Raw genomic sequence first — 17,027 nt, 5'->3', positions numbered from 1 at the left:
AAGATATAGTCGGCCGATCGTTATGAAATTGGATACGACGCATCAACTGACCACTGACGAAATAGAATCTGTACGAAGTTCCAACTTCCTATCTTCAAACAGCCGAAATTTAGGTCATTTCTGATCAATTATGACAGCTATGGGATATAGTCGGCCGTTCCGATTTATATACTGCGATAGCTCTAAGACTGAGACTAGTTCGCTTAGAAACAGACAGATGGACAGACATACGGACATGCTTATATCAACTCTGGAGGTGACCCTGATGCAGAGTATATATACTTTAAAGGGATGTCTCCTTCACTGCGTTGCACACTCTTGACCAAAATAATAATACCCTCTGCAAGGGTATAACAAACAGATTGCTTCGCAAATCAAACGAACGTTTACGGATCTACCAGGCACGAGATACAAGAAGGAAAGTGCACGGCAGCCGCATAATCAATACAATTTGTGCGTTACGCCTGGTTGCGACGACTGACATGGAGGGGCCGTGGTCGGGGGAAGGCCAGTCGATAGATCGATCGATCGACTCTGAAATTGTGATGCTCGATCCGCCTGCAGTGGCCGACTGAGCATGGCACCCCAAGCGAGCTCGTGCGCATCGCCAGTTGGCGGTGGTCCTGTCGGTAGCAAGGGGGGATCACTCAGGGATAGGGCGGGGATGCCCTCGCACACGCATGCCCTCCCACCAGATGGAGCGTCGTCTTGAGGACTTCCCCAAGTTCGGATCGTGTCGAGCATAAAGAAGAGTATTTAATTGCGCGCCAAACCGACCCATCCCCCTCTGCGAACCCTCATCCCCGTTACCACCAGGCCGCCCATGCCACTGCCACCTATCCCCCACCAACCTCCTCTCCGGCATGTAACGCACTTAATATTTATTGTTTATTTACACAAGCGCATTAATCGCAAAGCGCAAACGCGCCAAAAACGAGCAACGCAATTCACCGTAAAGGCCCCATCACCCGCCCCCAGCCCCTGCCTTCTGACCCAACCCTCTGTCTCTTGGCCAATGCCACTCCCACCCGCGGGCGAGGTGCCCTGCTTGTTTCCGAGGGGAAACGAGAGATATATGGCGGGAGAGGGCCCAGTTTTCATCTGAATTTGATCAAGGTTTGGTGTATTAGACAACGGGCCAAACAGTGGTCTGGGACTGATTTATTTCCTCAAAGAATATTTTGTGTTTAAACATGCATTTTAAAAATTAGAAAGTGTAGCGAAAAATAATTTTGATGGCGAGGCTATTGTTGAGAGTCATAGAAGCATTTGCTGGAAGCTACACCTCACAAACAAATATATTAATAGATTATGATATGTTTTTCACAAGAAACTAAGTTAACTTAAACAGGTTTGAAGGAGATTTTTCCCTCGTTATTCATTTAAATTGAAATTAATTATTATAATGCATTTAACAAAAAAAGCCCAGATGTAGCAGCTTCGGAGGAACTTGTCGCCCCACTGTCTCCAGGTCGGCGCACCTGGCCAGAGGGCGAGTTGTGTGTGTGTTTTTTTAGGTGCTCATGGAGATGCTGAGAACTTATTGCGTTTCAATATTTAGTTTGGAAATGTGTTTTCTTCGCACTAGCTCATTTAATTGCTAATTTATGGCCAAACATGTGGCATAGGGCGGGACGTTGAGGGGTCCCGGCGCAGTACAGATACGTTTTCAGGGTTCAGGTACAGGTGGCGAATCCATTCGTTTGAAAACATCTTTGATAATTGCGTTTTCTGCTGGCCGGCCTTTGGCAGGTTTTGGCCCATTTTTGCAACTTTGTGACTGCCTGCTGGGGAAAAGAGGGAGTGGAGAGGGGGAAGGAGATCTTGTGTCACAAAATCAAACAAAAGTTTTAAGACGGGCGCGTTTGTAAGTTGTATCTGGACAGAAACGCACTATCCGATAAAGTGTAGACTTTTCCCACCAAAATTGTTACTTATCATCCGGCCGAACTTCATTAATTATGCAATCAGAAGTAGTGGCTAGAGCGATTTGTGGGCATAAATCACACGCTCATCACAGATCTCTACTGAACAGAAAATTTGCATAATTCCTGGAAGGCAGCGTCATCGTGCCGAAAAAAATGATAAATATTAATAGTGAAAAACGGACAAGGATTTCGGGCAGATGCATGGGGAGATGGCTAGATGGGCAGGTGAGGGAAATGTATGTGCTCGATCAAGTGGCTTAATAGCTTGGAGAAAACAAGTGAAGTTCAACAGTTTGAAGAGCTCTCGAGAGCGCCGTCGAAAGAAAAACACTCGATGCGAGCGGACCAGCGAGAGGGACGGGAATCGCAGATGACTCGGATTTGGATTCGGAATCGGCACCGGCACCAACCTAGGAATGGGGAATACAGCACGGCCTATTGAAAATGAAAATAACTTAATGCAAAGTAAGCGGCAGAGAGCCAACAACGTTCAACTGTTCATGAGCAAACAACAAGGCAACAGCAACAGCAACATGGTACAAGCCGCAGCTCGTTGGCTTCGTTGGCTCTTAACGAGGCCGACATCAAACAAAAAGGTTGCCCAGACTCAGACCAGGGTCTGAGTCCCAAGGCTAGAGCCAGATTCAGATTCGGATTCGGAGATCCAGAGCCTGGGATCTCGAGCCAGGCCTCACTGCTATGTAAACAATTCCTGGCCAACAGCGGTCTTGGCATGGGTCTGGGTGGTTGTATCTGTGTCTGTGTGCCGCTAACATTTCACTCGACATGCCGGAGTCCTAGCAGCTATCCAGGAAAAGAGAAGTTCCAACTACCTTAGGGAAGCCGAAGCAAGTGTACCCTAGAAATTACAGTCTGGTATAGCTTTTTCATACTTTATCCTATAGGACAAACCACGCCTAAATCGGCGAGAGATCTAAGCTTTAACTTCGTCCTATACATTTAATGCATACCATGAACTTGTATTATTCAAAAAAATTTAACAACTTTTACTCTTACAACCATAGAGCATTTCAAGGTATTTAATGGAAATCCATTACACCCATAAGTTCATTTGTGATTAAGTTCTATTGGATGTTATATTTCCCAAACGAAACATGACTAATTTAATGAATATTAGACAGAAAAGCATTATCATTGACACCATCGTGTCTAATATACCCCACCTCAAGGTAAGGACCATGAAGACACCGTTCTGTTCCTCGCCCGATCGCCCCGCCCGGTAATGTTAAAAATTTCTTAATCAAATATTGACCAGAGCCAGTGGCCAGTGAGCGGAGATTCAGAGCTGACGAGGTTGATGATTTTTCAATTTGGGTTTTGTAGTTTTCCGCTGGGCTGGTCGTGGCTTCTCCAGAGGACAGAGGAGCCAACTGGCAGCACATTAAAACAGTTCATTTCTTTTGTCAAGGCCTGGGACGCCCGAGACTCTCGGGTTGAGTTTTTCAGATATCGCCGCTCGGCAAATGTCGCTGGCAAATGACAAACAGGCTACCGGACAAGTTGAAATATTTAAGCATGTTTAGTGATTTGCTGTTAAGTAGTCGGTAATGCATCCGACCAGGTCTCTACAGAGAGAGAAATCAGTGAATTGAAGTAAAATAAATAAGTAAAATTAATTGCTGGTACGCAGTTGTTTTCTAATTTTGCTTGTGTTCCCTGACTCGGATTCGAACTTTGCCCGATCCGGATTCCGGATACGCCAATGATGACAGCTTCAGCGTTGGCGATGATTTAGCCGTAAAGCTGTAGAAACAGATACAGATGCAGACACTGATGCAGATACAGATACGGAATCCGAAGAAGAGCAGGGTCCGCTGCAGTAGCTGGCTCAATGTTTGTTTATTTATTTGCCTTCGGCTGTTAATAATTTATGTAAGAGCGTGTGGGCACTTGGAAAATAACAAACATAGCTCGCCCGGTGCACCACAAATCCCAAACAGGCTTCGTTCTGGCCACCACTGGCGGAGAAAAGTGTAAAGAAAAATTGTGATTTTGAACTTGATGGAAGGTGGCAGTGGACTGCGGGTCTCCCTCCTTCAATTAGCATTGGTAATGAGTTTAATGTTCCCCTGGCCGGCCAGCTTGGACGGCCTGGTCGTTCTCGTGTTTGTGGAAAGCGTTTGACGCTTTTCAACGATACTGCTCATTGATCTCCGGCGGCGCAAGCGTGATGTTTGTCCAGTCATTTGCCCGAGTTCGAGCTATTTGGCCAAGCTCGAATTTGGCTTTCATCGATTGGGATTAACGGTACTAGCTTAAAACTTGGTCCAGTCTCTGGGGAGATCCAAAAAATTCAAAAGAAAGTGAAAAACCCAACTCTTTGCTTGAGTAACTAAGCGAATATTACCGAATAAAAGAAGTGTTTTGAAATTGAATTCCTAAATGGACTTTTATGCAACTAGCAAGAGCCTTTGATCTCCACTCTTTGCTTCCAAATAATTGCTATTTTAATTGTTTGGTTATAAGTAAAGCAAATTTCTTACTTATAGTAAATTCTTTGGCCCGCAATATGGTTGTAAACAAATACTAATTTTCAAGTGCCCTCTATGCTATTTCCCGGTACCCGGCAAAACCAAATAGGCGAAAAGTTATTTATTCTATTAATTTTTTAGTTTCCACTACGATGTCTTGGGGGATCTGCCCACCACCTTCCGTTGACTGATTCGGTTTCTGGGGAACCTTGCCACATATTCATCAGTGCAACTCGAGTCGAAAACAAGCCATCAATTGCTCGAACTTCTGTAGAAGGGGCCCGAGGACAGCACCATCCGATGATTCTTCCTCGTTCTGCACTTGCTAAAAATTGGGTAAAACACTTACAGTTTGTTGAAATTCTATTCCTAGAAATACACTTTCAATTATTATTTCCCGCTAATACGAATACGCTGAAGGCGTACACGGAGGCTCGCAAATAAACAAACCAGCCAAAATCAGAAACAGAAAATCGAAACAGTTCGGAATCCCGAATCAGTGCGAAATATTTGCAATGATTACGTGAGAGCCAAAAAAAAGGCGAGAAGGCGAGCGCTGCGAATAAAAAATATGCCAAAGGCAAATAAATAAGCGAGTGCAGCAATAAGCGAATATTTCTGTATATTAAGTTGCCAAAGCCAACCTAAACAAAGGCCACAAAGTGAGAACAAGTGGCACGCATGGGAAGTCTGCCGCAGACCTTATAATAAACAAATGGGCTGCCAGAGCAATTGCACATAGCGTACGTTTCACTTTAGACATAAACAAACCAAAACAACGGCTACATGCCCACCGCCAACAAACCCGGAGAACAAAAACCACCAAAATATCAAAAAACAAAAAAAAATATAAATAAATAAAAAGAAATAGAAAATAGAGGCAGCCCATTAAAATTTCACAGGCACTCACATCAGCGGCAACTTGTTTTTCCGCCGCTAGACAAAATGCCAAATCTAGATACTGATTTTCAGATACATCTCGACGATGGAAGCTGGAAGGGTCTCTCCAGCGCCCCAGCTCCCCAGCTCTCCAGCGGCGCCTTGCTGTGATTTTTATGCACAACAAGCTGCAGATGAGCAGCAAATGAAAGAAAAAATTCAAAATAAGAAATAAAGGAGAGGAAAAGCAATTTTTAATCGAAACGAATTAATGAGCAGCGCAGAAAGCGAAATATTTTTGTTGAAATCGTTAAACGAGCGCACGCCTGTCGATGATGATGATGTCCTGCAGTGCAAACCAGCAGCTATAGCTACAGACACAGATATAGACGCGGAATAAGATACATATACTCGCACGGTTAGTTGGAGTAGCCGCTTAACCTTGACCAAGCCGCCCAGCTGGAAGCGGGTATGGAATTGAGGATGAGGATGATGCTGCAAGTTGGTTCTGGCAACATCCACTGCCACCTGTAAATGCTTTTGGCAACAAAATCTGTCTAAATATTGTGCGGTCGGGAGACTGGGCGAAGAAACATCTATGATTTGTGGCCGCGCAATGAAAATGCGTTTATGAAAATAAGCCGATCTGGCCGGTTTCGAGGCCAGAAGCCAGAAAATGGGGGAAAATACAGAGAGAAGAAACATATTGCATACATATGTATGCGCGCCTTGCCGGCCGGTAAAATATATATTTTGTATCGCCGTTCTATGTATCTCCCAGTACGAATAGCTCAGTATCTTCAGGCTCTCTGGGCGCTCTTGGCCCACTAAAATTTATGTTTGGCCATTAGCATCAACAAGTTCGCCTCGCCTGGCGCAATTAACTTTTCAAAGTATTTCAATTATTTTAATTTATCCGTGAATTTGGCTATCCATAAGTTTTTATGGCCCTCCCCCGGGCGCCCCCACTTTCGGACCATAAACGCCATAAATAAGCGCAATTTTTTCTTCCTTGCTCGGCGCCCTCAAAGCGCTCTGTTCTATTGGAACATTCTCAATTTCAATTGACTTTTATGGTTTAATTATTTACACGCTGAAAGTTGCATGAAATTTTCAAGGCGAATCACTTGGCCTTTGCCATCCGCGCGGCATAGGCCTAAGTTAGTGGTCATGGCTCTTTGGTGGGTCCAGTTCGTTTACCCGCGGAGGGCCTTGGGCCAACTATTGCGCAGATTTGTTGATGGCAACATCCCCATACAATAAACATGCATGGATGGTTTGTCCATAAAACTGATTGATCGGGTGCAGAGGGATCAAAGATAGGTGCTTGTCGGTGGAAGTCTGTGAAGGACTGTCCATTATTTTTAGAACACATGTCTTCTATTTTCGGCATTCACACATAATTGGGCCAAATTTCCAAACAAGTAAATTATATATTGGGCGTTCTCATTAGGACTTATGCCGAGTAACATATCAATATACATCTTTATTGGATTATTGGCAGCTGGCAGTAAAGTACATTTTTTTTTATCTTTTGGCCAGTAATCCCCTAAATTTTTCGATAAATAAATAAATATGTATTTGCTTTTCACATGAAACTATCTTTCCCAGACTCCCAACTGCGGCACAGCCCACGCAGATTTCACAATTTTCCCGAATATGCCTGTCATGGCAGTTCATTGAATTGAACTCTTTCGCATTTTTGGAGGAAATTTTATTGGATGGAAACGCCGAAAATCCCAGAAACAAATTTGGTTTCCCCAATTCGGCGAACAGAAAGCTCCCAGCAAGTGGCAGACCACAGATTTTTCCACACCTCACGTCGTGGGCCAAATTTTTCCACCGTCCATATATCAAACAGAGCAGAAGTGCGATCAGGGATCACCTTGCTCCACCCATGGATGGCTACTTCCTGGAAGCAAAATTGCTTTTAGATATTTCACGTCGACACCGGAGCAGTTTGAGTGAATCTGAGTGTGAATTTGGCCGAAGATCAGTCAGAATGTGGCAGGCGGCTTCCAACCGGGCAGAAGAGGTCTCCAAAGCTCAATCATTAGTATCTTAATCATCCATGTCACGGCCACAAATCGAGGCGATCCATCACCGACAAAATTTGAGATGATTCTCGCATCTTGATTCCCCGTTCGCCCTGCCTATCTCAGCCCGGCCAGACTGATCTGGGATGCGATCCAACACTCGTAATATCTGCAACCAGTTACGGGCCTTGGGGTCGTAACTATATCCCCCTGCTTACGTACGTCGTATATGGGCACATCGCACATGACTCGATCGGTCGTTAGTGGGCCGCAAAAGTTGCTAATTTATAAATAGACCAGCTAAATTTAACTTTTTGCGGTTTGAATTCGTAAAGATAAATAAGATCGGCTTTATTCCGATGTTGGTGTGTTTGTTAACCTGATCGATTTGAGGGCAAGCTTGGTTTGATCCAGTTTGCATTTGATTGAACCAATTTTTTGAATGGCACTGGCTACTTTATTAAAATATGAATGTAACAATGGACACATTTGGTACAGTAACCATATCCGTTTATGTTTATAATAAAATATACAAAATATTATCTTACACATAAAATAATACAAAAACGCCAATTATCTATTGCTTTGCTACAATGTTACAATGTAAAAAAAAAAAAAATAAATAATAATAATAATAATAATAATACAGGACTACTATATTGATACCTGGTACTCGTCCACACCATACGCTGTCTTTCTATAAACATCCGAAGAGTATTTATTATGTGCTATTATATACATAAGCCTCATAAATTCACAAGCTCATACAAAAAGACTGACATATTGATATCGACTCGGCTGTTGATGCTATTAATATGTACATATGTACTTATGATGCTTCAATATTTCTGATCAATAAAGCTGGACGGATATAATGTCAAAATATAGAATATAATCATGTATACCTCAGTCAGTTTACAATAGTTTACAATAAGATCAGTTGGTTTTGCTTAAGTTATTTTCTATATTTATTAAATATTATAAATATTATAAAATATTTATCTTCAACTTTTAGTTATTATTAAAGAGGTCAATTACTTGGCTTGGTTTAAATATTTTGAAATATTTTGTAAAGCATTATGTATATTTCATGGCTTCCAGGGCACATTAGTTTTTATTGAAAGATTTGTGGTTACTTTGCATGTAGTGGCTGCACCTGAGCTCCTTTAAAATCCACCTGGAGTGGGGAATAGTACCTTGGTGCACCCGCTAGGACACATGCGGGGTCTTTGGGGATTTCACTTTCAAATGGAGTCCACTTGACGCCGCCAAGTGATCGACTTTTCCTGGCACAAAGCCAAGCTTAACGAACTATACCAAAACATCAAAACAAAGTTACATCCAGAGAAAGGGGGAAGCTTGGTTTCTGGACAGTGGAAATACGTCTGAATTATATACTTATATGAGTGTAGCTCTGTCGATCTCTGTGCATGCTAAAATAAATAAATAACCAATTTTTAATTGAATTTCTACCTACATTTTTAACCTGTTTGACGGCATTCCGTGGCAATCAACGTCTCACTGCCAGTTGGTGGAGTAGTCGTCGTTGTCGTTGCCGTTGCCGTTGTTATCGTCGATGACGCTCGTTGTTTTTGCCTTTGCTTTTGTTTTTGCTGTTGTTAGCGGCTGTAGTTATTACTTTTTAGCTTTTATTATATGCAGAGTGTGCACACAATGAGAAATTTCTGACTATTTTATGCACTAATTAAATAAATTACGTTAAGGACATAAATTGTCTCATGCGTTTGGCAACTATTCATAACGACTCTTTTCTAATTTTGAGAAGAATTCTAATAAAAGCGTAAGAAGGAAGCGTAAAAAGAAAGGATTTCACAGGAGGAATAAACCACTTTTTCGATTGTCAAACTTCAAATTCTAAAATATTAATCTACTTCGATTTCTCTCAGTGCAACTGCTGCTGTAAATGTTGCTGCTATTGTAGTTGTAAATGACTACAACCAAGCGCCGTTGCCGCCTCACTAAGCCTCGTGCTTCTTCTCGCCGATCTTCTTCCTCCCATCCTGGTATAATAATTTTTTCTTCTTCTCCAACTCACAACAAAGAAGACCTTTCGCAGCATCGCCCCGTCGTGCGTTGGAGACGAGCCGAGTGGTGGGCTCTGATAAGCCAGAACCAGAGGTGCGCAGCGAGAGGGGGTGAGATTCAAGAGGGGGTGGGCAAGTCGGCGGAGACGTCGAGGCTACCGCCGGCTCAAGAGTAAAGTGGAGTGATAGCCGGCAAAGGCCGGGGATGGATGTGCCGCCGCTTGGGTGCCTTGGTGCCTGGAAAGCGAGTCACAGGGTGACCAAAATAGGGTGACAAAACTACGAGATTTTTGCCAGGAAAAAGCCCATAATATGGAAAATATAAAAACATAAGGATACTAATAAATAAAAATTACCATTAATAAATATAAAATACAATACAAATATTACTAGATTCAATGAAAAACAAATCGATCACCCAAATGAACGTAGAAAGAATTTCCTCAAGCAAGACATTTATCATAATCTTGAAATTGTCAAAATTACATTTTGGTTACCAATTTGGAAACAGTTTTGATTAAAATCAAAATTATCTTGTTTTAAGTTCGTTTATAAATAATGTCTTCATTTTAAAAAATGTGTACTATATTTCTTACGAAATATAAAATCCAACTAAAACCTACAGGGGTGTAGTTAAACTTGAATTTAAACTTTTATGATTTCTTCCTCGCCTGCGTATTAGTATCACCCACTTAATTAACCCCATTTCCTTATCACCCTGTAAAAAGCGCACCACAAGTGCATGTTTTCTTCATGATAAGGGACTTGCTTCAGTGAAAATGGGACATTTAAGGGCCGGAGTCCGATGCAGAAGCTTGCCGCAGAGAACGTGAATGCACCGCTTGGGTCCTTCCACTCCCAGTACCTCCCTTCCATAAAACTTCAAAAGACTACAATGCTCAGAACCTACTATCATTTGTGGTAGGCTAGATCTTCTTTTTTGAATACATTTGAGATATCAGATGTAACTATTTATGTCTAAGATATACTTTCTTCCAGAATTCCCTTGCGGCTCTTGCGGTTGGTAACGAAGAAATGTAAATCTTGTTATTGGATAAAAAGATCTGGATTTGAAATCTAGTTCGAGCTTTTCGAATCCAACCGAAAGTGGTTTTAACTGACGTCTACAGCCAACTCATAACTATCTATCTCACCGCGTATCACTATCACGATGACGTTTTTTATGAAGATAAACAAACAAATATCGAAGCTGTGAAAACAAAAATAAATAGCGGCACAAGCGTGTTCTGTAATCAAAAATTGGAGCCGAGGCCTATGAAGAGCAGAGCCTTCCTGTTCTTCCAAGTCGGTGATAATTGGTCTCTATGACAGTAAGGCAATGGGCCTATTTACGACTGAATATTTATACATAATAAACATTGCAAGGCATAGTTAAAACGGTTGTTACAATAAAATGACGGATCAGATGTCTAGAATATGCATGACTGCCTCTGGGACCCAAAACCTTGAATGAATTTCAGCTACACTTGTTGTAAGACCGGGAAAGTAAACATGGAACGGCCTTCAACCAATATGTTTGAGGGGTTTCCTGTTACCGCAGTTATCACAGCCCGAAACATGTGTTTGAGCGAATTCGCAGCGTATTTCAATCTGCGGCTTACGTCGCACTCCGCACTGTACTGCGAAAAATAAAACATACAATTAAAACAGAATCCAACCCCTCGGGAATCGGAGGGTGGTTGTTATCGTTTAGCCGGCTCTAATGGCGACTCCAAGCTCGCTAAATTAAAGCTCGCCATCGGCAACAGCTGATTTGTGGCAGCTTCCTCAAAACGCTCCCAGCCGAGGCGAGATAATACAAGCTCGGAATGAAAACAAACAGCGTGTGAGCCCCCACCCCGCCCGCCAGATATAACTGTAAATGTAAATGGTGTCTCTCCATTTCAGGCTTATCGAACGAACGCGCGCAAAAATAACGCATAAATAAATAATTAAAATAAAGTACCCACACCAGCGCGTTCAAGTCGGCGAGTGTGTGTTCGAGTTCGAGCGAGTGTGCGTATGGGTGTGAGTGAGTGGTGCCAAGTGATTTGAACTTTGAAGGCAAGACAAGTTGGGCTTGAGTTATGAATTTATCTAAAATCACAGCGTGTTGTCGTTTTCGTTGTCGTTGGCGCTGCTATTTCTGATTTGACAAGTGGTTTGGCCCAAGTGTCAGACATGATAAATCATACAGTATAATAATAACATATCTAAGAAACTGATACAATATTTAGGAGAATTCAGTGTCGAGCAGAGGGCTGGGGCGGAGAAAGGCCGGAGCAAAAGCGAGCGCTCAAAAGCAACTGGCTGGCACATCAAGTATACGCCGTGTGGCCCAAAGAAGAAGCTGCTCACCGGGGCGGGGGGCCAGAGAAACTACAATGGTTAGCATCTTTCGGCAAACCTGTATGGCCAGGTTCTGAAGAGGATGACCTTATACAATATAATTCTTTTTGTGAGAAATAAAATAAAAATCACATCTGATCAGTTTACGATTTGGCAGACAGAGATGTTGCCAATCTTGGTGTGGGGCCACCTTGGATTCGAGTTCATTCATCTTCGCTTAGCATAGAAATTAAGCAAATTGTTACGATCGCTTGAGACAGTGATGGGACTCAAAAACATTTTTTTAACAAATATGTACAAAAGTTTCGATAGCAGCAAAGCAACGGTGAAGGAGCATGTGAGAGACTATAAGAGGTGTAGAGGCTATAATAATAGTATAATGAAAGAAAATAAAGAGAACGCTTAAAAGTCATAAGCCTACCAAAAAGTGGTAAGGTTTAGGCTGAATCCTTGCACAAAGAAAATAGTATTAATCTCTTTTAGAATTAGTCTGGACAACTAGATAGTTATCTAATAAGAGTAAATATGATATAACTTAAAAAATATTTAATTCAATGATATCCATAATGTATAAATGCATCAAAATCCTCCCAAAACTCTTAACAATTAACGAATTACTTTATGACAAATCCATGTATGGGCGGAAATTAGATAAAAATAGATTCCTAGATCAACTCTCGAGCCACTTCTTGTGCAACGGCGGCGAATCGAGTCAAGGCGTGACTCTATTTAGCCCATAAACCTATCGAACGGCAGCCAGCAATATCGGATATCATTTTCAATTGCCTTGGGGCGCCACATCAGGCGGAAAATTTGCCACCGAGAATGGCCCAAACGGCAGACACGTTGCCAGTGGACCGGGTGCCCGGACTGGTGGACTGGAGGGGCAAAGTCCACACTGAGCTCTAGCACCTGAGCATTAGTTGCAGTTGCCACCTGTCGCTGGATACCCCTGCAGCAGCCCCCAACCCTTCCACTGGCCCCCCTTTTGCAATTCAAGTACAAGCGAATGCCGATGAAAATATTTTTAAGACTGTGTGTTGTTTGCATGGAAACGTGATAGCAAAAGTTGTTGCTGACCGAGTGGTTGTTCATCTGCTTGTGGAATTTATTTATCGTTAAGAAATGCGTGTAAAATAAGTGAAACTATTGGGAGACTCGGCTGAGTGTTGGTGCTCCCGTTGCCCCCTTGCCCGGTCGCCCCGACCTGCCCCCCGGGCCTAGTGGAGTGACCAGTTTCGTTTGGAAAAGGGGCACGGAGTGGAGCTAATACCACCACTTTTGATAAAAAATGCTGGCCTAAGCCAGTTACTTGCTGCCTGCTGATGACCAGTAGCCACTTAACTTGGCCAGCAGAGGTGGGGCGGGGTTGGGCAGCAAATTATTGCCGCATTGCTTAGTTGTTGTTATCAGCAACGTGATTTGCCGGGCCAACTTGGAGATGGAGATGCTGATGCTGATGGAGATGGAAGACCCAGCTCCAACTTGGCTGCTTCATTGCGTGCTCACGATTTTTATTTCATTTTTGTCGAATTTCCGAAAGTGGTAGACCTTCATGGTCTCTTCATCAGCTGTTGATGTTGCTTTTGCTGTTGGTGCTGCGATCTTTCTGTTTCTGCGGTTGCTTAGTTTTGTTATTGGGTTTTATTATACTCGGTACTCGTAGAGTACAAGGGTATATTGTGTCGGGTGAATGTATGTAACATAGAGAATCATTACCGACCCCATAAAATATAGATATGCTTGATCAGCATCACCAGCCGAGTCGATATAGCCGATATGGTCGTCCTTTCTTGTTTCTATCTATTTTTGCGCCTCTCTTAGCTATCTATTAAACTCGAAAGCATATATCCAGCACTATTAATAATTTAATGTAGCGTCGTGGGTGAACTTTAACACCGACTAAGCCCAGCCCCGTCCCTTCTACCACTTGCGATATAATCGATTAGCAAATCAAATCAGCTGACAGAGGTAACTCGATACAGATTCCGTTTACGATTTCGATTCTGATTGTAATGCCGATCCGATCTGATACCGAGTGTGTGGGATCTCGGTCTCGGTCTTGTCGGTGACTTATGCAATCGTGATCGGTGTCAAATCCATAACAAAATGTATCCCAGCCCGCCACGCCCAGCCAGTCACATATAATTATTCAATTAACCAAATGGCGTCATAAATTAACAACTATATGGCACGGTCAAAGGGTTTCTACCATGGCCAATGTCAGTGTCAACTGCTAATTGTGATTTGTGTGGAATGCCGTTGATTTAGTTCATCCAATGCCCCCATATGAATATTCAACCGACACCATTGCTGGCGATATGCACTGGGCTCTGGCTCCAGCTCTGGGTCTGGCTCTGGGTTTGGCGACAATGTGACAGAATTTCACTTTGGCCCGGGGAGATATCTTACAAAACTAGTGGACCAGTTTGACGGACGAGATTTACAAACGAATGTGTCGAATAAGAATTTGTTATCAAAATTGTTCGGAAACTGAAACGTAAACATACCTTTATGTCATTAACTCTTTCAGATTTTGAAAAAAAAAAACAATTTAAACAATTATGTATATTTTTACCCTTTGCTTATATATCTCCCTGCTTTTTAATATGAATTCTTTCATTAAACACGGATCTGCTATGAGCTTATCTTCCTTGGCTGGTCCTCACAATGAATCATATTCATAACATATGAGATCTATCCCGTGGCAGTTTCCAGTTTCTCAGTCAGCTGGGCAATTCGTTTTGCTAAACTGCCCGATTGTCGTGCAATTGACGATTGATCGCGAATTGGACACGCAGCCACCATGGCGTATGCGCATTTTTAGCTTTGCTCCCGGGCTGGCTTACCTGGTGCACCTATGCACGCCGAAGTCTCAGTTATGGTCCAAAATCCACAAGTCCTTTGGCTGCAACTGCAACAACAACCAATTCTGGCAGTTCGCGAACGTTGCATACATTATATAGGCGATCGCAGATTGGCCGAGTGAGATATCCAACATCCACCAGATACTGCGTTGTGTATACTTTCTTGAGGTTTCGATTCAATTTCGGTGCTTATGGTAATCACTTCACATGGTTGTCGCCACCAGCCAAGACTTTTGGCTATTTGCTTTTCGGATTTGGCACACACAGATACATCTCACACACACTCTGACCCACTGGCACTCACAATGGATGGGCAGTTGGGCACCAACTTTACTTTATTCGCATTTAGAATCGGAGTGGGATTCGGAATGGGAATCGGAATTGGAATCAGAATCGGAATCGGTATCAGAATCAACAACGCTGGTGACGAAGACGGAGGCGAAAACGACGACTGGGGCTACAATCGCGGAAACGCGACGAGAAGCGAGAGAACTCCAAGAGCTGTTTACCAGACTATCTACTATCGGGTATTTTGCTTGACTTTTTGCTGGTTTACAGCCCAAAACCGCAAAACGATTACAACAGAACAAAAATATATTATTATTTTATGAAAAGTATCCAGCCACGGGATTTGTTTATGTTTTTTATGTGATTCGAGATTTGGCGACGAACGCTTTTTCGGTTCCGTACAACGAGCGTTGAGCGCAAAAAACTGAATGAGCGTCCAAAGCGGCCGAGGCAAGGCAAACAGGCAGGCAAAAGCAAAAGCGAGCCGGAGTCTCAGCCGAGCTGAGCAGCAGCAGCAACAGCACAGCATCACAACACCAACAGCAACAGCAACAGCAATAGCAACAGCAACAGCAGCAGCAACAACATCAGCAGCAGCAGCCGCAACAGCAATACCACCAGTATAACAGCAACCGTGGCGAGCTAGTTAGTTAGTTTTGAGCGCGTAGTAGTGAGAGTCAATCGCCAACACACACCACCGAGCGGTCTTCCAGTATCAAGCTGCTTAAGTCGCTCAAAGCGCCATTTAAGTTGAGTAATTAAGGCAGGCGTCCGATTTACATGTATGTTCGTGCCCCACGTGCATGTATACGAGCCTGTGTGCGAGCCGCAGCTGGTGTGAGTGCGATTAATTATTAATCAAGCCGAAAAAAAACAACAAGCAACGGCTAAGGCAGCAATAACAATAACAAAAACAAACAAGTCACTCGGCCAGCCGAAGAAAATTACAATATTTCCACTCTCGCGGTCGAGCGGAGGCTTCGAATCTCCGATCATGGGTTGACTTTCTTCGGGTCTCTCCGGCACAACCTAGCACCAAAAAGAGAGCTGATACACTTTTGTTTTTTGGCTTTGTCTTAACTGGTTCAGTCTATTTTTGGCTCTCCGTACTAAGCCAGTGCTAGGCAAATCTTTAATCTAAATCTAAATTGATTGCAAAATGCCTCGGAGCAGTGTAGTTCTACAACGTTTAGTTGCTCTATAATGTAGGGCCCTGTACGTATTTATTTGAAATACTTATCGCAAAGTTAAGGTCCTTAAAATATACATAAATAATCTAAATGAACTTAAAACTAAATACTATCTGTAATAGTGTTCTTTTATTATTGCCTAAAAGGCATTCCCTCGTTTGCAACATTAACCATACGCCCCGTATACCCTCACCAGATGCTCAGGCTTCAGGGAAGCCAGAGTTTCTCATTTAATTTACGCTGGTGATCTTGCGATTATAGTGGTGCTTCCGCACCGTAATTAAAATATTGCACTTGTTACTTTTTCCCGTCCCCCCTGATTCGTTTCCCCCCTCCCCACCACCACCAACTCTATTCCACCTTTCTTTTTTTTGCTCCAGCTCCCCACAAATAGCAACAAACACAGCACAGGAGGAGAGGAAAAAGCGCAACAAGCATGCTGACAACATCGACTTCATCGTTCGGTGTGTCGTGTATTAAAACTTGTTCATTGGAATTTTCTAATAAATCAATAAACGCAGACAACGCAGAGCAAGTGAGGGCTCTGGAGGGGCTCCAGAGGGCCAGAGGCCTAATGCGGGTGGGAGGAGGCTGAGATGTCTTGGCACACAGCTGGCGGCATCGACAGACAGAGGGGCAACTGGACAGCCGCACGCATCTCACAGATTGCGCATTTTAAAAATAGCCGCCGCATTTTTTTGAGGTTATGGAAAATTTTTACTAGTTGTCTAGTTGTTATTTCTTGATGTTTTCCTTGCCAAGTCAATCGTACGACTACATACGTACTAGGTGGTGGCAGCAGCTTTTGTTGGCTATGGCCGGGCGGCACAGTCGGAGGAAATCGCCGCATTTCAGTAGCAACACAATCAGAGCTTGGGGGATGTGACAATTAACCTTACCTGTGGACCGAACCCAGCAATCACAGCAATATTTTGACAATTTTTCTGGGTAAT

At 43.0% G+C, this 17,027-nt stretch overlaps 1 protein-coding gene across 1 annotated transcript in view; it reads right to left on the bottom strand.

Annotated features, from left to right (window-relative positions):
* dpp (decapentaplegic morphogen) overlaps positions 1-15,288 on the bottom strand; it is a 36,561-nt gene extending 21,273 nt beyond the window's left edge. Inside the window, exon 1 of the mRNA XM_043213720.2 lies at positions 14,579-15,288. Coding sequence (XP_043069655.1) covers positions 14,579-14,684 — 106 coding nt within the window. The 5' untranslated portion in view covers positions 14,685-15,288. The remainder of the gene's footprint in view (positions 1-14,578) is intronic.
* Between the last annotated feature and the right edge of the window lie 1,739 nt (positions 15,289-17,027).

Source organism: Drosophila bipectinata, chromosome 2L, assembly GCF_030179905.1.
Source record: "Drosophila bipectinata strain 14024-0381.07 chromosome 2L, DbipHiC1v2, whole genome shotgun sequence".
In the NCBI taxonomy this organism is placed as follows: domain Eukaryota; kingdom Metazoa; phylum Arthropoda; class Insecta; order Diptera; family Drosophilidae; genus Drosophila; species Drosophila bipectinata.
Note: the sequence above shows the minus strand (reverse complement) of the source record. Positions and strands in the feature narration are given on the sequence as shown.